The sequence below is a fragment of the Mus pahari genome, chromosome 19 (genome assembly GCF_900095145.1).
Source record: "Mus pahari chromosome 19, PAHARI_EIJ_v1.1, whole genome shotgun sequence".
Classification (NCBI taxonomy): Eukaryota; Metazoa; Chordata; class Mammalia; order Rodentia; family Muridae; genus Mus; species Mus pahari.
Genome location: NC_034608.1, coordinates 30,103,360 through 30,123,815, shown reverse-complemented (window position 1 = coordinate 30,123,815; position 20,456 = coordinate 30,103,360). Strand labels below are relative to the sequence as shown.

The window sequence follows — 20,456 nt, the reverse complement described above, 5'->3', positions numbered from 1 at the left end:
AAACTCAGAAATCCGCCTGCCTCTGCCTCCCAAGTGCTGGGATTAAAGGCGTGCGCCACCACGCCCAGCTGGTAGTTCATTGTTTTCAGCAGATGCCCCAGACGTGCGGGTGTGTCCCATGTCCCCAGTACTCTCTGGGGTGCCTTCCCAGAGCAAGTTTTCCTAGTCTTCCTAGGCTTGCTTGTGATTCCTCAACTTCAAGTGCTCGCCTGGACCTAGAATGTCTTGGGTCTCCATTTGCTGGCTCTGGAGGTCACTGTAGATGTGGCAGTGACTTGCATACTGTTTGCTCTGTTGTGGGGTAGACAGTTTGCTTGTTTTTCACCTTGTTTGTATCCACTTAAAATTTCTTCTGTTTGCCCTTGGCATGTCAGCTGCCAACAGTTCCATGGTCAGGTTTTTTAAAGATTTATTTATTTATTATATGTAAGTACACTATAGCTGTCCTCAGACACCCCAGAAGAGGGAGTCAGATCTCGTTAAGGATGGTTGTGAGCCACCATGTGGTTGCTGGGATTTGAACTCTGCACCTTTGGAAGAGCAGTCGGGTGCTCTTACCCGCTGAGCCATCTCACCAGCCCCATGGTCAGGTTTTGTATCCATGTTCTTGACCGTCTGTCAGGTGAGTTAGATGGCAGAAACTGCTGTCTGGAGACCCAGTGCTGCAGGTTTTCAACAGGGAAGTGGAGCTAGTTTTCATGCTGCTGTATTTTGGTGCCATTACTGACAGCCTTGCTAAAGATCATCTCTGGTTGGTTGTAACTAGGTTTTATTGGACAGGAACAGCCCAAGGCATGGGGATAATAGTATTCACCAGACAAAAGCCAACATTTAAAAAATTAAATAGCAGTCTAAGGATCTGTGGAATGGGAGTTAACAAACAGCTCAGTGGTAGAGCACTTGTACAGCATGAGTGAGGGCCTAAGTTCAGCTCCAGCACCAGACAGGGTGCTAAGTTCTCGGATCTCAACCCAGATGGGGTGGGATCTTCTATATTAGTGAAGAAAAGTTACCTAGCCTTGCCTTCTGAGCCATGGGGGTGGGGGGGTGGGTAGGGAGGCACTGTTTAAAGTATCAGTTGTCCTCCCTGCAACTGGCCAGTCGGGATGAGGTGGCAGGCTCTGATTGTTTGTATAAGACATCATAAGTCATCGCATCAGACTGTCTAGTTAGGATCTGTCTGCCTGCTGGAAAGTGTGAAATCTTTGAGGCTTTTTGTTTCTACTGATAGGGAATCGGTTCATTTGTTTTATAAACTAAGATACTGTGTCTGCACTGGGGTTTCTGGTGCCTCTTCCCCTTTCTTTCCTGCCTCCCAGAGTTTGTGATGGTTCTAGACTCTTACTGCACACCACTGGGTACTTTAGAAATGTAGTGGAAACTGGTGCACTATCATTCAGGGAGTTTCTGGGTTCTCTTGATTGAAGATTGCTTCCAGATGCACCTTAGAGTGTGTAGCTCACAAAGCAAGGGCGAGGCGGTCCTGCCTGTTCTCTAAGCACTGTTACTAGTCTCCATCTTTTTGAGAAATAGTTTGCCATGTTCCAAAAATAACTTTTAAGATTTTTTTTTTGAACATGTTTTGCAAAAATCTCATTTAAATCTGTTAGCTTTCTGCAGAGAGTATGAGTCTGTGGTATGTGCAGGTGGGTGCATGTATGTGGGAGGGAGCCAGAGGTCAGGGTTGGGTGTTTCCCACAACTACATCTTCCTTCCTCTTGAAGCAGTGTGATGAGGCACTTTCTTTACAGAAACATCTTCCCTTCTAGCCAGTTTGTGTAGTTTTTGTTTCTTCCATTTTTCTCGTGGTAACCCTGAACATCCGCATTCTGTTTTTCAGGACTGTGAGGGGGAAACTCCCATTCACAAGGCGGCCCGCTCAGGGAGCCTCGAGTGCATCACTGCCCTGGTAGGGAACGGGGCTCACACCGAGTAAGTGTCTTCAATTATTCCTCCCATTAGAGATGTAGTTATGTCCAGGAGTGTGTAGAGCAGCAAAAGCCTTACGAGTCTTTATTCGGAAATTAGCAGTAGAGTTGTGCCTGTTTGGTCAGGTGTTTGTGAGGAAGTTGTGTTGGAGTGACCACTAGCAGATGCAGGCTTCATTCCCCCTTGGCTCAGTGAGACATCAGAGTGGCATGAAAAGATGTCCTTGACTGTGCCCCTAAGTAGTGCCACTGTGGCAGGTCTTCACACTCTCATTGCAGACGGGGGAAGGGTTGGATTAGAGGGGAGCACTTTTGCAGGCCCCTCTGGCTCATAGTCCTGGCTATTTCTAAGTCTGGTTTTCCTTGGCAATGAGAGGCTTCATAAGTCTCCTTTGACCCAGTGCTTCACAGCTTCTAGTAACCTGGAGCTGCAGACGGAGAGACTTGCCATGCTTGGAGCCTCCGATGCCAAGGGGTGAGGTTAGAATGTCCTTGAGTGAATTCCCAGGAGCTGGGGTTCATCTCCTCTTAGAGCAGCGCTAGTGTGTGAGCAGGTTAGGTCACAGTCATGCTCTCACGTAGACCATTAGCTAGCCATAGCATTACACGTTTATTTAGGTGTTAAATTCATTTGTTTAACTTTTACGTTGTAAAAATTTTCTTCTACAGTTCACAGCATTAACAAATGGATGCGGTTTTTCACCCCAAAATGTTGAGTATAAGCTATAGAGAGCTGTAATAACCAAAATAACTGATCATACCAGCTTTTAAATCTTTACTGTAACTTAATGTTATTCATAAAGTATTTAATTAGAAACCACTTTATTCTAACAGGAAATGTGAAAATTGAGACTGGATGAAATAAGACCCACAAAACTTAGTTTAACCCTTTGGTTTCCATTTTGTTATTCTGACTTCATATTACAGTAGATTCTAAACAGGCCCTGAGTAGCAAAACCGTGTATGTTAGGTCATGTCTGTCCAGGGCCAGCTTAGCCTGTCTTAGCTTCAGTTTCCTTCTTTATTGCCAGATTTTGCTGTTAGCTCGGGCTTGGGTGTTTAATGTTATAAATATGGCCTGTGTTGTCCAGGCATGCTAGCACATGACAGTAATCCAAGCACCCAGGAGGCTGAGATAGGAGTGGACCTTTGAGGCCTAGTTGTTAACATCTGAGACCCTTGTAACTTATATTTAGCTGGGATGTAAGGTAACGGAAAATCAGCTTGATAATGTGAAAATATGTATTATATAATCGTAAAACATTTAAGATGAGTCTCAATTGCTTTAAAGTTGTAGAATCAGTTTTATTCTCTGTATTTATATTTAAAGACTCAAGCTTTAATAACAAGCTTTAATTATAAATACAGTTATATAACAATTGATTAAATTATTTAATTATCATTTATGGAAATAATGGACAATTAAAGTTGGGGTTTTTTAAGTAGTTTACTTTTTTTCTAAATTATATTTTAATTGGTCCTGAACATTTTATTACAAAGATGTTTTAATTTTAATGGGAAGCTTAATCCTTTGAGCCATTAAATTTGTCCTTTTTTTTCTTCTTCTTCTTTAAGTAGGTATCTTAAATGAGTATCGTATTTACAATTCTGTCCTTGGTTACAGGACCCTCGAGTGTCTCTTTTCTACCAGGTGTGGCTGAGCATGGCCTCGAGTGCCAGTCTGTCCCCCATCTCAGTACAGGAGCCACCCCTCGAGACCCTGCACTATGGTGACTGCCCTGGACTGAGCGCTCACATTTTTTGGGAAGGGAATTTAGCTTGAAATACCTAGGCAAAAGCAATTCTTAAACTTAGAAGTCTTTGGCCTGGACTTAGAACACAAGTAGTCATTATTTATTGCTATTGTATATGTGGTTATTTGGTTTATACTCTAGAGGAAATGTTGCATTTTCCAGTGAGCTACATTGAAAACTGCTTCTTGGTGTCTATCCTGCACTTTAATAATTTATCCCGTTTACTCTACGTAGGCAGTTTGACTCCTCCCAAATCACAGTGCCTAGGTCTGTAATCCCTGTAATGGTGCTTACAAGGCCACATATATCCCAGCACATGATAGGTCTTTTTTCCCCAAAGACCAAAGGTTTACATTAGTTTACGTATTTAAAATCACTTAATATATTTTCCATTTCAGAATGGGTCATAATTGTTCATTCATTTTATAATCTATAATATTTAGGAAATTAAAAACTTTCCTTCTGTGAATAGGTTAAAAGCTGCCTCATACTGCTATTTTTAAATTAATGACTCTGCTTTTAATTCCTACTCTGCTTTTTATATATCTGCTACATTAAAGTGGCCAAAGACTAAAGTTGTGCTTTTTCTGGTCATCAGGTAGATGAGGGTAACTGCTAAGTGTCTGTGGCTAGAATGGTTTGTTATGTGACTGACTTGTTAATGTAAGTTGCAACTGTAAAATAACACATTTCAGCAGCTGTGCATCGTATTAAATTTTCTAGCATCACACGTGAGTATGTTGACAGACTTTTGTTTTCTTCTCTTAATTTAAATCTTGAGTTTTGGTGCCAAGTTATCTTTCCACATGAGATTGTGCTTCTGGCTCCTGTGGTGGTTGTCAGTGCTTGCCACTGTTGATGCCAAGGTTGAGATTCTCAGGAACGTGGGCACACGCGATGTCTGTGTACTGCGAGGGACTCAGCTGTTTCAGCATGGTGAATTGGGGCGGTCTCAGCTTCTTACCCGTGCTAGCTGCTGCCTCTGCTCTGAGAGTCTGAGTAGACGAAGGGCAGCATGCACCAACACGGGAGAGCTGCTCATGACCTCTGCTATCAGAGGAACAATAGAAGGTTGGGTTTTAGTGTGATTTTTACAAAAAGACAAAAATTTGCTATTCATGAACAAAGTCTTTTACCTTCTTGAGGTAAAGGATGCTTCTAAGCCCACCTGATACTAAAGTAGTATTTCTTATTCCCTCTAGGTAGAATCAAGGTACCCACACATGCATGCATATTGTGCTTTTTCTCTGATTCAGTCTCATGGGGTGGGAGGCGGGGCTGATAGCAATCTTCCCCTCTTTAGAACATGACTTCATCAGAAGTTGTATGTTTTATGGTACATGGAGTGGGCAGCCTTTGAAATATTTACTGTTAATCCAAGAGTAAGAAGGCTCTGTGGTTCATTGTCAAGAGGCTCCTTCACCTCAGATGAAGTGAGCTCAGTTGTCTCTGACAGAAGTGGGTGTAGGCCATAGCTGCGGCTCCTGTGGAGCTGTTAGGCTTTCGAAGCAGGTGTGTCTGCGTCACCTGAGAAGCAGGGCTAGCACCAGGACAAACACATACCATGAACATATGTGTCACCTGAGAAGCAGGGCTAGCACCAGGACAAACACATACCATGAACATGTGTGTTTAGTGTGTTTTTGTCAGAAGCTCACTTGTAACGTTTTTCAGGACAAAGCCAAGATTTACTGTGGTAGCCATTCCCTGATGCATCTGTCCTTCAGAGCGGTGATGCTCTTAGCTGTCTCAGCACTGTGAGTGAGTTGGCCTGATGCTCTAGCATCCGAGGAATTCTCTGTGCGCTCACACGCGGCCTCTTCTCAGACACCCCTACCGCAGACTCTGCTCTTGCTGCCTTCCATCCGGGTGGGGACTGTAGGATGGGACGGCGGCATGGCTCTGCCTACAGGCAGAAGCAGTGTATGATGGTGTCCCAGAGGTGACAGACAACTTAAATAAGGAGATTTCACTGTTTAACTGTTGCTTTTTCTGTTAAATTAGTGCTTTAAAAACAAACTAACAACTTCCAAATACCAAATTTCTCTGTTAAATCATACTGAAACATGCTAAGTATCTTAATGTATGCAAACATAATTGTGATTCACTTGCAATGCTAAACATCTTCAGTAATGTTGAACTTGAAATGAAAACTTGGCACCAAATTTATTCAGGTAGAAACTTTAAAAATAGTTTCTTCCTATTGTTACCTGAAGCGTGCATTGATGAAAGTCTCCATGATAATGTGTTTGGATACCAAAGGGTTAAAAATACACGTGTATTTATTTTACTGCAATAACAGATGTTTGCTAATGTTTGTCTGTACAAATGGACATTTAGTAAATGTTTTTATTTTTATCTTTTTTTAATGATCCCATGTATTTGCTTATTTCCATCTAGGAATAGTTACTAATGTATTTGCGATACAGCATACAAATTTTAAAGTAACCAGAATCGTGAGTTGATGGTTTTCAGTCCATACTGTTAAGCTTTTGTTGAAATATTGACATAAATTGGCTTCATGCTAAAGTTACTAGAGGTAACTTTTAAAATCAGCATAAAAACAGTCAAGGTGGCTGCACACAGTGCTTAGCTCTGTGGCTGCTCCTGCACCTCATATGTGTGTATGTATTTTTAATCCAGTGTTGCCTGCAAATGTGATCCCTTATGATTGACGTTTCCTGTGTATGAACCATGCCCGTTTTAAGTCACGCAGAAGATTCTGAATCTGTAAAAACTACACATGTCAATGTTTTACAGCTACGTAATTCGAATTGACTTGGTTTTTTCAAGTAATCCTAGAAAGGGGGAGCATTCCCATAGAAACTGCTGAAACTGCCACAGGTGCTTCTCCGAAACCTTACGGTTGTGGCATTGAATGTTCAGTATGGCTTCCCTTCTGCACACAAGCGTACTGTTGAGGTATTTGTTGCGGTGATTGGTTTTAATGCTAATCTAGGAATTCAGATATAGATTCTTTAGATTTGCATGCTTTGCTTACCCTAATTTATGATATCTACCTTTTTATTTGTAAACTAACAATAGCTAAATTCAGATCAGAATTTTAACAGAAATATTTATATAAAAATTGTGGTTATTTTTTTATTGTCACATGGCATTAGCACAAAGAAAGTATTAAATGGTGATGTGACACCTTAAGTTCTTGAAAACTAGATATTTCCTGATCTGTGATTATTACTTTAATTAAAGGGAACACTCATTGGAGCGGCTACTCTATTCTGGTATTGTGACACTGTAAGTGGAAAATCAAAGGGGTCTTTGTGACAATATGTTCTAAAGTTCCTGGGGAATGATTTTTTTTTTTTAAAGATTTATTTTTATTATGTGTAAGTACACTGTAGCTATCTTCATATACTCCAGAAGAGGGCGTCAGATCTTGTTACAGATGGTTGTGAGCCACCATGTGGTTGCTGGGATTTGGACTCAGGACCTTTGGAAAGGCAGTCAGTGCTCTTAACAGCTAAGCCATCTCTCCAGCCCCCCTGGGGAGTGATTCTTATGTAAGTTAAATTTAACACTGTTTAAAATATTCCTACAGATAATTGTGTTTGATGACAGTTTGGTTCATTTTTGCCACTTCGTCAAAACATTTCATCTGTAGCTCCCATGTGCTAGTTTCCTGATCTGAAACATTCGCAGGAGGGCTCGGTGGCATAGAGCTTGCCTAGTGTGCTCTAAGAGATCAGCCCTAAGCTCTCGGTGCTGTGAAGGTAGCTGGCCGAACGGTTGTCTTCCTCCTGGAGGCAGCGAGCTGGGACTGGCAGGCAGGAGGACCATTGTCTACTGCAGACTGGGCTCAGCCGCAGGGAAGTCTGGACCTGCTGACTTCCTCCTCAAAGCTGCTTTCAGAGTTTCAACAAGACTAGAGGTTTTAGTAGACTCCCTGGTTTAATATTTTTATATGGGTATTAGGACCAGAGAAGGTGGATAAGATCATTCTTTAAAAGTTTAGCCATTTCTCCCAGGTAATTTATGTCTGTTGATACTTCCTTAGAGTCTGTATCTATATGACCTAGTTAGTCATAAAACACTATGGTAAATGTTGGTGAATCACAGGCTGAAGGGGTGGACCTTTAAGCTGTCCCATGCAGCAGCACTTGACCCAAAGTAAAGTGGACATGGAGGTCATAAAGGAGCTGTCTGATTCATTCATGTGCCTGCCTCCCGTGGGACTATAGAAACTAGGACGGGAAAGGTGAGAGTGCCTCCTTAAACTGGGAGCACTGCGGAGAGGTCGGTTAACTTAGTTATGCTACCCAAGGTCGCTGTCTCGCCTGTTAAAGCACTGAAGTTGAAATGGGAGCTAATAAAGCAAGCAAAAGTGGAAACAGAATTTAAGACCCATGCTTCTTTCATTAAAAATTAGTATTTTGATGACTAAGGGTGTAGCTCAAAGGTAGAGTACCTATTGTGTGTGTGGCCCAGGATTTGATCCCCAACACTGGGGAAAAAAAAACAAAACAAAACAACCATGTTTTGAGGGGATATAAGTTAGTGTTTACTCTAATTTTAATATGGAAGCCCACATACTTCTCATCTTATAAAGTTCTTAAAAGTAGCTTGAAGACCTTGAGAGTAGCTCTTGCTCTGCAGATTCCCTGGGTCAGATGTTCCCTGCTGATCAGTGAGGGCCTTACCCAGGAACAGAGAGTACATATGGTGAGTGGGGATGAGCAAGAGAGGAAACAGGTGGGACATCTGGACAGAGGACAAGTGGAGGGTGGTGGCTGTGCTCAGTGTACCAGCATCATCAAACAGGTCCTTCAGCTTGAGTCAGTAATACATAACTAGAATCAGAAGGTGGCTCCACATTCCTATTCTCTGAAATACCACAAGGTACTGCCACTTAAAATTGAGCAAAATGGGTGCCTCTGTAGCACTGTGTAGCACAGATTCCAATGTATCCAGTACACTGTGTAGCCAATACACTGTGTAGCACAGATTCTAATGTATCCAGTACACTTTCTAGAAGTTTTTGTTTCCAGTTTTTACTTTCTCCTGGAGGCTCAGCTTGACCCCTGGCTCTCTGCTTGCTGCTGCATGGGACAGCTTAGCTCTTTTTTTTTTTTTTTTTTTTTTTTTTTGAGTTGCTTTCTTAAGTTCAAAAGTTAGGGAGGGCCTTTAAACATGTTGTCTCTGGTGTAGAGGACATCTCCAGTGTTGACAGCTACATGGGTAATCAGGGGGGCAAGCTGTTAGCCCACTGGAGATTGTATTGGAGATTCCTAGTGCATTTACTTTCCTTACTGTTGAATGTTGGCCTTTTGTTTCTGTATTATTTGATTTTTGATGAATAAGACCATATTCATCTATAGAAAGAATTATTTGGGGGCCAGTGAGATGGTTCAGTGAGTTCTGTCCCATATAATGAAAGAAGACAATATGTAACAAGTTGTCTTCTGGTCTTCACACATAGGCCATAACACACATGTACATACACGCACACACATGCAGATGTAACAATAAATGATCATTATAATTTTGTCTATAGTGTTGCTCTTGATCCTTTCATATTCTGAGGAAATTTATTTATCACATAGCAGTTTGCTTCTTGAAGAACTAGACATGCCTAGACTAGCATCTTTACTCTGCTGTCTGAAGAGCTCCACATGTTTATAAGACCCGTGAGATTTGTGGCTGGGTGGGACACTTAATACATGGATGTCATGTTTTAATGACAAGTGGGCTTGTTTGGGCCATGTATTCACTCTTGTTTTCTTATAATTCATGTATCAGTAAAGATGCTGGGATGGCTACATCAGAACTCACAGTGCTGAAGTCTTCATAGCAGCTTTAGTTTCTATTGGTCCTATACATAACTGCTTTTTATCTTTAAGAAAGTGCTACTGGTTTCTGGGATCCTCAAGTCTTGCCTCTTTGTATCTCATCGAGCTGGGCTTGAGGGCTGGGGAGATAACTCGGTCAACACAGTGTTATGCAAGCGTCAAGACCTGAGTTTGGATCCGCAGGTATTGGGAAGACAGGGAAATCATGCAGCTCACTGGCCAGCCCCACCAGTGAATCCCAGGGTCAGTGGGAGACCCTATCTGCAAAATACAAGGTGGCGAGAGATCGAAGAAGACAGTCAACCTTCAGCACATGCACACCAACACTACACCACGTGCACCTCACACACAAACTCTGTTTGAGCCTGTCTTTCAGATACATGTTTCCTCTCTCTCTCTCTCTAAGTAGATATGTTTAATGAGTATCTAAAACTTTGTGAAGCTGAAGCCTCCTGCATGCCACCACTGACTGGAAGTAGAATACAAGGCTGTGATTATCCTTGTGAACTAAGAACCATTATTTGTCCCTGAGTCTATAGTTATTTTTAAGTTTGTTTGTTTGTTTGTTGCCTTAACAGTAACCCTAACAAGCGCAAGCATCAGGGTTTGGATTGCTCATCTCTCTGATACAAAGCGAGGCCTTCATTTCATCACGTCTTGGTTGGGCGTGAAGAATAGCTGGCTGAATAGGTATGGAAGCTCTCCTCACCATTGTTATGTCCAGTACAAGTTGATGAGCCCGCAGCTAACAGTGTTGCTTCCCTGCAGTTGCTCTCGGAGCAACACATATTCTTGCCTTCTGAGGGAGCTTTTTAACACAGTGGCTTTCATTCCCTCAGTTTTCTCTGTTCCTCTTGTTTACAAATTAAGCTGTTTCTTCCCTGTTCAGCTCTTTGGCTTAAACTCTCCCAGTATGTCTTTCTTTCATCAATGACTTACTCTTTAGTGTTCTCACCAAACAACACATACGTTCCTGTTGGAGAGCAGGCCTCAGCCTAGGGAATGAGCTGCTGTGGCAGCACTGCAGGGTTGTCAGGGAAATACCCACCCAAGCTCTGTAGAATGCCAGTATGGTACACTTCTGAAAACTTACCTGTGGAGGGCCAAATCTACTGACATGGAGTTCACCTTGTCTCGAATGGGGAGCCAGTGGCAGCTCACTTTGTCAGGATACCTTCTGAACTTCCACTTATAGTGTCACATATCAGCCCAAAATCTGGCTTGTTGCTAAGCTGTGACTGCATTCAGGGAGCCGCTTGATCTGAATGCCATGGACAATGTTGTCAGTACATGCTTGTTTGTATTCATTTACTCAGCTAAAGGATGGGCTTTAGATAAGGTGCAGGAGGACAGAACCTCTCAGGTAAAGTCTGAAGTTAGAATAAATCTAGATTCTTCAGACTAACATAAGACACAGCTTGGAGAAGTCAAGCAGGAAGATACCTTTTAAGTTTAGTATATTGATTTTTTTTTTTAACTGTCTTCCAAATCAAATATATGCAGGAGAAGTTAGTTACAGGCCAGGCTGATTAACTGCCCCTTAATGAAGATTTGCTATATAGATCTGGTTTGGCCTTCAGATAGTTTAGTCAGCTTGGCAGGAGCAGACACCAGGGTCAAGTGCTGTGGGGTGTAATTCATTGTTTTTGTGTTGTACAGCCTGAGAAATGCCAGTGGCCTGACAGCAGCAGACATTGCACAAACCCAGGGTTTCCAAGAGTGCACCCAGTTTCTCTTGAGCCTCCAGAACCATCAAATGAGCCGTTTCTGTCATAATGGCACCTTGAGTGGAAGTCATGAGAGCATACTTCCCACTCACATTAGCCTGGGAACAAACCGAAAGAGATGCCTGGAAGACTCAGAATCTTTGGGAGTGAAGAAAGCTAGAACCAGAGGTGAGACCTGTGGGTAGTGGGGGGAAGGGAGGGTCCTACCCTTTTCTTATGGCTAAAGCAACTTTAAGAGGCATCTTTTACCAAGTAAGTCCCTGGAGAGACCTGTGTGGGGACATTGAAGAACTGCCCTGTGTCACACTGTAAGATGGACTGCTTGTCAGGAAGGAGGGTGTAGAAGGAATCCTTCACGTGTCTGCAAACACCACCTGACACAACTGGCTTTCCAAAGAACCCTTAAGTTTCCACTTCAGAGATCATCATATATAATTCCAGAATTCCAAGCCAGAATAGAATAAGAAAGTTTTGAGCCGGGCCTGGTAATGCACGCCTTTAATCCTAGCACTCGGGAGGCAGAGGCAGGCAGATTTCTGAGTTCGAGGCCAGCCTGGTCTACAGAGTGAGTTCCAGGACAGCCACAGCTATACAGAGAAACCTTGTCTCGAGAAACCAAAAAAAAAAAAAAAAGAAAGTTTGATCTGTTTATTTATATATACCCAAATTTTCTATATGCTTACAAAGTTTGTTTGTGAAAGTGAAAACAGTAGCTTCAATTTTTGTCTACATATTTTGTGTCTGTGTGTAGGTATGTTATATGCATGTAAATGCGGGTACTTCAAGAGGTCGTGGGAGGGTGTCATATTCCCCTAGAGAAGATGAAGCAGTGCTTGCTTCCTTTCCAAACCCAAACAGAATAAATGTAGGTCACTGCGACATCCACAGGCTGTTTTCTCAGATGTAGCTTAGGTGGCTTCAGAAATGACAGAATACGAGTACAAACACCAGTGGTGGGAGGGTGCACATGTTGAATGGAAACATGGTGTCCTTAGGATTGGGAGAGATCAGTTTAATTTTGTGGTTTGAAAAGTAGATGATAGCCATGGTGACTGTGCAGCCTGCTGAAGCTGTTCATAGGCAGGAGGAGCAGACAGCCTGTGTGAAGATGTCAGCCAGTATCTGTTTTCCCAGCAACTCAGAAGATGAGATGCTAAGCTATAGAGTATCAAGAATTTCACTTCCTCCTTACCCTACTGGATCAGAGGGCCAAGCCCACTGATGGGTGGTGATGGGCTCCTCTGGCCTGTGCTGGTATAATTCCACCCATGTCTTACTGCACCCCAGACCTGTTTGAGGTCAACAATCATTGATGGCTCTGATTCTGGAGGAGAAGAGTTACCTTCCTGGGGTTGGTTGTGTGTTTGTGTGTGTGTTTGTTTATGTGTGTGTGTGTGTTTGGCTGGTGTGAGCTTCATTCCGTGATAAGAAAACTGCCCTAGGTGTGGGGCATCAAGAATGAAAAGCTTGTCCCTGTTCTCTGGGGCTTTGTGACTGCAGGCAGAGAAATGCCCTTCGCATTTGTTGGATGGTTTTATTTTGGGGACGGTTTCACTATGTGGTCCGGCTGCCCTCATGACTGACTCATGATCCTCCTGTCTTGGCCTTCTGAGTGCTGTGAATATAGATGGCATCCCACATCTGCACTTCTAGTCAGTAGCCGAAGAGGTGTTTTCAGAGATGTGTACTTGCACAAAAACAAGAGCCTGTAGTTGTCCCTTTATATGAGGCCTGTTGAGATCCTGAGTGGGTCTAGCCTCTAGCAGGGATGTTTCACAAGTACTTGGGTTTGATTAGAAACAGTAGGATGGGGACGAACACTGAACCCTGGCCTCGCTGTCCTCAGGTCCTAGGGAAGCATCACCCCCGGGAGCGTCGTTACCCCTTCAGCTGGATAATCAGTAATTGGGACTCTTGTGCCTCTGAAACGAGGAGGACGGCTTAAAGCTGTGAAGTTCTCTGTCAGGAAACTCAGAGTGCTGAGTTGCTTCGTTTGTGTTCTCTGACACAGAAATAAGTGTAGGTGCTTACTAAGGAATGTTAGCAAAGATGAGCTTATAAGTGTGTAAATGTGCTGTTTGTGAACGCGCAGAAGGGAGGTACCCCAGGCTCAGAACAACTTAGTGCCCAAGATGTCTGTAGCCTACAGTGAATAAAAGATTCTTCTGGGCGTTGGTGGCGCACACCTTTAATCCCAGCACTTGGAAGGCAGAGGCAGGGGGATCTTTTTGAGTTCAAGGCCAGCCAGGTCTATAGACTGAGTTCCAACCCTGTCTTTAAAAAAAAAAAAAAAAAAAAAAAATCTTTTGAAGTAGTTAACATAGAAAATAATAGGCTCCAATGTGGTATTTTCATACGTGTAATATATGTTTATGTGTGATGGCCCTTGGGCCCTTGGTGCTTTTCCTCTGTTCTGAGTGTAGATGTTGATAGCGTGTGCTGGAAGCATCCACCCTAGGTTTCCCCTCCCAGACGTTTGCAATCCACAGGCTGCTCCTACAGAGATGAGCTAAACTCACCTAGACTTTTTCTTCCCCCAAGGAGTGTGTGTGTGTGTGTGTGTGTGTGTGTGTGTGTGTGTGTGTGTAAATCTAAATTCTACATGTGAGATAAGCAGTATTTGTTTTTCTGTGTCTAGCTTATTTAGCGTGATAATGTAGTTCATAAAATTTCCTGCACATGCCATTTTAGTCTCTTCCTTTTGTTTTTTCTTTTGATTGATTGATTGATTGATTGATACAGGTTACTCTGTAGCCATGGCTAACCTGGAACTTGCTGTGGCTTGCCTCAAAACTCAGATCTGCCTGCTTCTGTTTCTTGGTTGCGTGAACCACACCTGGACTGTGATTGCACTCTTCATGCTTTTGGTTTTTCGAGACAGGGTTTCTCTGTGTTGCCCTGGCTGTCCTGGAACTGGAACTCACTTTGTGGACCAGGATGGCCTCGAACTCAGAAATCCGCCTGCCTCTGCCTCCCGAGTGCTGGGATTAAAGGTGTGCGCCACCACGCCCGGCTTCTTCATGCTTGAAAAACAGACTGAAGTATGTGCCAGTGAAGCAATGTGTAGTAGCAAAGATGAGGGGAGAAAGTAATGATGATATCTGCGCAGTTCCACCCTTGGGCACAGGGTGGCAGTCTAAGCCAGGGGAGAGAATGTGGCAGCAGCTCCTTTAGACTGTCTAGCCTGTGCCTGGGTGCCTTCAGGTTTCTGTGTTAGGGCTCAGACCAGACATTGCTGGGAGGGGGAGCCTGTGGATAAAGTGTGCTTGAACGTAGTAACCCTTTTCATAAATTCTTTAGTGAAATTAGTAGATCAAATGTCGTGATTGCTTTGAATGCTTCATATTAAGAATTGTCTTCAGTAAATTTCATTAAACTCACTTGTGGAGTGGGAGGTGCAGGAAAGCTTAGAATTATCTACAGTTTATACAACTCTCGGTGTTCCCCAAAAGAACCATCTGAGAATTAAAACTCTTGGCATCAAGAAAAATGAGCAAAAATCTGGAATTTGTGACTTTGAGCTGAAATTGCATATGTAAGAATTTGTTACTGTAAAAAGTAATTTCACAATAATATAAAAGTTTATTAGTGATCTTTGCTTCTTTAAATTATTTGAGAGTTGTAAAGCTTGTAGTATTGGTAAAAGTAGATGCAAAGCATTATCTTTGGTTTCTTTATGGACATGGAAATCTAAAACCTTGTTTCCTGTGCAGTTTCTAACCTGGATCACAGCATGCCTCTAGCAAATGGAGAGGCTGAAGACGCCGCCGACAGAATGCACGTGGACAGAGAGTACGCTGCTGTATCAGGTGGGACTGGACAGTTTGCTGTTAGCTGCAACGGCACCCCAGTGGTGGAGAAGCAACAGGAGAGTGGCTCTGTTGGACCTAAGGAAATAGAGATATATACTGTTTCAGCAATGCAGACCCCTTGTCGTTGCAAGAATCAGTATGCTTACTATTTCTGAGTTCTCAAACTTTGCACTTTCTTGTCCAATGTCTTGGGGGAAAAAAGGGTTCTATTATAATTTACATTTTCTGGCACTTGTACAGATGCAAGAATTAAGCGTTTTTGGTAAATTCTGTTGCTATGACGACTAGCGCAATCTCCCTGTTAGATTTGAAGCTGTTACATGATGTGCCTTGCTTGTTTCTCATAAGGTCTACGGTTACGATTTTCTGATGTAGCCTTTGGGTGGCTCTGCACAAACTGTTGCTCATACTCTGAAGGCAGTACAGCAGGTGAACAGCTAGCTCACTGTAAATGCTGGGAACTGGGAGGGTGGTGACTGTGGCTTGTGACCCACTCAAGACAAGTTTGGGATAACTGCCCCCACGCTCTTGGTTGCTTTGGTGTCTAGCATTCCCTTGAAGATTGTTAAAATGCTGACCATTTTCTGTAGTGTTTTATGTGTTAAAATGTCCAGTACACTACAGCATGACCCTTTAATGTTTCAAAGTCAGGAGCTGAGTTTCCTAGACTTAGGAGTTCTAAATGCTGTATTTATTTGGCACATGCCTTTCCCCATGGATAGTTTATTTATATATATATATATATATATATAAATGTTTTGTTACGGTGTTCATTTTTCTTCACTGGAAATAAAAGGTCACCTGTGTGTTTCCAGATCCACAGGGAATATTGTCAAGCCCAGAACTTGTTCAGTCGTAGGCGGTGATACCTTTGGCTAAATCATTAATGCACTGGGTGCTCACCCAAGAACAGTTTGCTCAGAGGGTTTCTGAAATCAGCAGAGGCTGTTTTGCGTAACAGAGGAAAAGTGGCAAAAGCCAGAGCCTCTCCTTTATGGAGACAGCATTGCTCCCTCCCTGGTCAGGCAGGAGGGAGCTCCTCATGCTAACAGCCAGGCCTGTGCTAAGCTTATCATGAGTGGGCTTTCGTTCAAACCAGGTCCTCCTGGATGTCAGAAGGCCGGCCATGTGGGCCTTCTGGTGTTTTCCGGTACTGTCTGACTGAAGAAACGTGTTGGCACTCCCTAGAGATTCTTGCCAATTCCTTGTGTGAAACGGCACGCTGTCCACAGGAAGGCTGAGGAGACAGCTACCACCGACTGCCCTGAGATCTGCACAGAAGGAAATGAGTTCCTCCTTAAATGCCTCTCTACACTTTTTGAAAAGCTGTGAGATGATGATCCTGTCATCTTTTTAATGTCCCTTGTTTGAGACCCATCACTGGTGGGCTTCATCATCAGGCTGTCCAGTGAGTGTAGCTTCTTCCAGAGCTCAGCTGGCTACCTGTCTGTACCCAGTGTTTTGTATTGAGTGGCTTCTGTGCACAGCTGAGTGAGTAGAGGGGAATTGGGTGAGCTGGCTGTCACTGTGAGTCTCCAGCTTCTGCCCCTTACCCAGATAGACAAACCCAGACAAGGCTAGGCTGCCATTCCTTTGATTTTGAGATTACATACGGGTGGCTCACAACCATCTGTAATGAGCTCTGATGCCCTCTTCTGGTGTGTCTGAAGACAGATCGTATGAATGAAATAAATCTTTAAAAGAAAAGAGAAACTGATGTACTTCGGCTGTGCACTAAATGGGAAAAATACTGTCTGCACAGACATTGATTACTTTGAAATTCACCATGTTATTTATGAGTTATCACCTAAAATGGTAATTTATACTTTATTTTGGGAAAAATAGTATATACTATTGAGAATATCTTGTTTCTTTGCTAGTCTTGAAATACTCAATTTTCTTATTGGATTGTTTAAAGAGAAACGCTGTAATTTTAGGTAAAGAAAAATATCCTCTGAACAGGTTCCAGTTATTAAATTATGATTACTAATAATTTGGGGGAAAGTTGATTAGAGATAACCGGATGTTTTGTTTGCTTAGAAACCACAGTCTGTGACAGGACACAGGCAAACTATGGGACACAGGAAAAAGTTAGTGTGCTGGACATGAGTCTTCCTCCATGAGCCACTAGAGCTGAGCTTGTGTGGCATACGTGTCACATCTCTCTGTGCAGCCCCAAGCATTGAGATCAAATTTAATACTACCAAGCAAGAGACGCTAGTATTACGTGAATTCCCGTGAGCATCAACATCTTTATGTAGTTCTAATCCTGGATGCCCACGTGTTTTGTAATGGGCTTTTTTTTTTCCTGTACAGCCTCATCTTATCAGTGGACTTTTAGATTTGTGCACTAAATTATTCACACTTTTTTCAGCATATATTGTTTCTGAAAATAACCGGTTATGAGACCTTGGCTCTCGTGGTCACTGTTGATCTGGATTCAGTAGGAACTTCTCAAAACTGCCCTTGACTGCAGACTGGTATAGGCAGTCCTTGCTGTAGCTCCATTCTGTGCTGTGACGTGCACTGAGTGGCACTTGTGAGATTGTGTGTAGATGTGGGTGTTGCTGAGACAAAAGCAGTTCCTTTAGTAACTGTGTCTGAGCTTCCCTCACTGGAAGTGCACCCAGCTGCCACTAGTGGGGCTTCAGCAGATCCCCTCCTTTGTCCTTCCCTCCTTGCCTACAAAAGTTCTGTCTTCAGTGAGGAGGGACTATTCCCTTGGGTTCTGATGGACCCTCCCAGGAGAGACTTAAATTGTCCTCTGAGGGTCACCTTAGTAGGTAGGTATCTACTGCAGTGCGTCTGCTTTAGATGCCAACTGGTGTTTCAAAGCTCTCTCCAAGGCTACTGAAACACATGTTTATACTTCTAAATCTGCCTGTGTGACCTTGAAGGCAACCAGTGTGTTCAGAAGAAGGGAATACACAAACCAAAGTCTTTTATAATTGTGGCAAGAGTTGAACATATGTTAGTGTCTCCTTCCCCATTGGTCTGCGTTTTGGTGACAGGTGTATTTCTTAATGCAGATATGAAAAACAGTAGCTCCGTGTTGAATACATTGACAAATGGAAGTGTCATCAATGGACATTTGGACTTCCCCTGCGAGAACCAGCTCAATGGGATGGAGAGCAGGAGTCACCCGTGCTTAACAGGATCTAATGGAGTTAGCAATGGACAGCCATTGTCCAGTGGCCAGGCTTCTGTCTGTGCTAATGGGACTGAGGAGCCAGAAAAGACCATGGGCATTAACCCGGAGATGTGTGGGTCTCTCCATCTGAACGGGAGCCCAAGTAGCTGTGTGGCCAGCAGGCCATCCTGGGTGGGGGACATAGGGGAGAGCTTGCACTACGGACACTACCATGGATTTGGGGATACTGCTGAGAGCATCCCTGAGCTGAGCAGTGTGCTGGAGCACACGAGCTGTGTTCGGGTGGAACAGCGCTACGACAGTGCTGTCCTGGGCGCTATGCAGCTGCACCACGGCTCCTGAGTCCAGCACTACCTCAGTTCCTCCACAGTGCCAGCTTGAGGAAGCTGCACAGCCTGTGCTGTAGGTGCCTGGGCTTTCTGAGAGAGCGTCCTCGGATTCATTCGTAGTTCCCCATGACCGCTGCTTTGTGCATAGACCTTTCTCATGGGGTGGCAGGCCTCCTTCCTGCAAGGGACACTTTGGAGGGTTCTCTTGTTTGACACCAGCCTTTTTTTTTTTTTTCCCACATCACGAGACGAGACATTGCCACCTTTTTGTGAATTGTATTTGATCAGGACAGTTGGGCATCGCTCACCTTTACTGTTTGCTGTAACACCCCTGATGACACAGCCCCCCCCCCCCCCTTGCAAGGACCTGTACAGCGTGCAGCGACCCCGGGACAGGATGACCTTTGTGTCTTCACTGTGGCTGCTGCAGGCGCGCTCAGTGGTCGGGTGTGCTGCCCCTCCCTGTGTAGACTGCTGCCCGTGTCTCCTTAGAAACAGCCCTGCCCAGGACGCATTAGGTTGTTGTTTTTACTCCACATTTATACTTGATCTCTAGACTTTTTTTTACCACAGACAATGGTTTCCTTTATATACAGTGGATGTCGCTGTTTGTAGGAACTGTCGGGTCAGAATATTTTACTACGGTGACCTATTTTTTTGTTACTGTTTTTTGAAGTTTTCTGCTTAAAGATATATATACCACTATATATCCAGTTAACTGAGAGAACTTTGGGTTTCTCTTATTAAAGCTGCATTAAATTCATGATTTTATAGAAATTAGCTTTTGTTTAGGCAACTAGTGGTTATACTGCAAATACGCAATGACTTCTGATTTTTGTAATAACTATCAGTGCAGATGAACTGTGAGATGACAAAGCCAATGTTTTAAGAGTGTACTAGCATTTTGTTTTCAAGCTGTTCTTTACACATTGAATAAAGAAAATTCACTGCTGATCTGTCTCTGGGACCTGCTTTGTAGGTGGGTGGGGTTGGGGTGGGGTCCAGGAGGTGGGTGGTGGGAAGGGGGGTTGGCCTGTCTTCATGCCCCATGCAACGGGTTTGCTAAGGCACTTAGCTCTGTGCGTTGCTGAGACTCATGAAGAATGCAGCCACTCTGCAGAGTCCGAGAAGCTGCCTACATGGCTGACTTGAAGCTGAGCAATCGTTTCCCGTGAGCTATGTCCTAGAGTGTCAGACACTTGATACAGTCAGCAAGTTCATGGGTAGCTCAAAGTGTGCTATAATGACAGAAATGTTTGACCTATCTTGAGAATGTTTGGCACAATATGACTGGGGTGGAGATGCTACATAGACTCTGTAGTGGGGCAGCATGCATGCTCTCTACAGGTAGTTAGTGGCATGTGGGGAGGAGTGAGGCGGCTGTAGCCTGGAAGCCACCTCCCTGTCCTTTGAAGTCCCCTGGTTAATGTTCCTGGAAGCACCAATGCAGCTGCAGCTGGGGTGCACCTGCTTCCTCCTATTTCTGCTAAAGATATGTTCATGACCTTTATGGCTGACTGCCTTTCTGATAGCAAGCATGGTTCATGAACATGGCATAGAATAACATTGCAGCTCCAGCACACAACAGCAATACCAGTTCCGTATTTCGGGGTCTCCAGTTTGTCTCCGGAAGGCTCAGAGGCTGGGAGAAAACTTGGAGTTCCTGAATCACCCTCCGGTTTATCACTCCTGCCTTCTGTGGGAGGCCATCAGTCCGGACCACTGTCCTCCAACAGTCAACCAGAGAGTAAAAATATGCAAAATCTTAGAAAGGCCAGAAGGAAAAGTGCAGTGGGTGACCAAAGGCAAGGAGCCCTCTGTGGTACACATGGATGGATGGCAAGGCACTCGGGACTCAGAAGCAGTGGGGCTCAGCTCAAGTCTTTTTTTTTTTTTTTTTTTTTATGATATTTTTTTTTTTTTTTTACAGATTAATTTTAAAGCCTTC

General features: G+C 43.6%; 1 protein-coding gene across 3 annotated transcripts in view; it reads left to right on the top strand.

The window, feature by feature from the left end:
* Ankrd10 (ankyrin repeat domain 10) overlaps positions 1 to 19,460 on the top strand; it is a 24,008-nt gene extending 4,548 nt beyond the window's left edge. Inside the window, exons 3-7 of one of the 3 annotated variants that reach the window (XM_021218874.2) lie at positions 1,841 to 1,932; positions 6,443 to 6,604; positions 11,149 to 11,384; positions 14,930 to 15,025; positions 18,058 to 19,460. In XM_021218874.2, coding sequence (XP_021074533.1) covers positions 6,561 to 6,604; positions 11,149 to 11,384; positions 14,930 to 15,025; positions 18,058 to 18,521 — 840 coding nt within the window. In that variant the 5' untranslated portion in view covers positions 1,841 to 1,932; positions 6,443 to 6,560 and the 3' untranslated portion in view covers positions 18,522 to 19,460. Of the gene's footprint in view, positions 1 to 1,840; positions 1,933 to 6,442; positions 6,605 to 7,136; positions 10,180 to 11,148; positions 11,385 to 14,929; positions 15,026 to 18,057 lie in introns of those variants that run through there. The other 2 variants (XM_021218872.2, XM_029531753.1) reach the window with 2 other exon arrangements.
* The last annotated feature ends 996 nt before the right edge of the window (positions 19,461 to 20,456 follow it).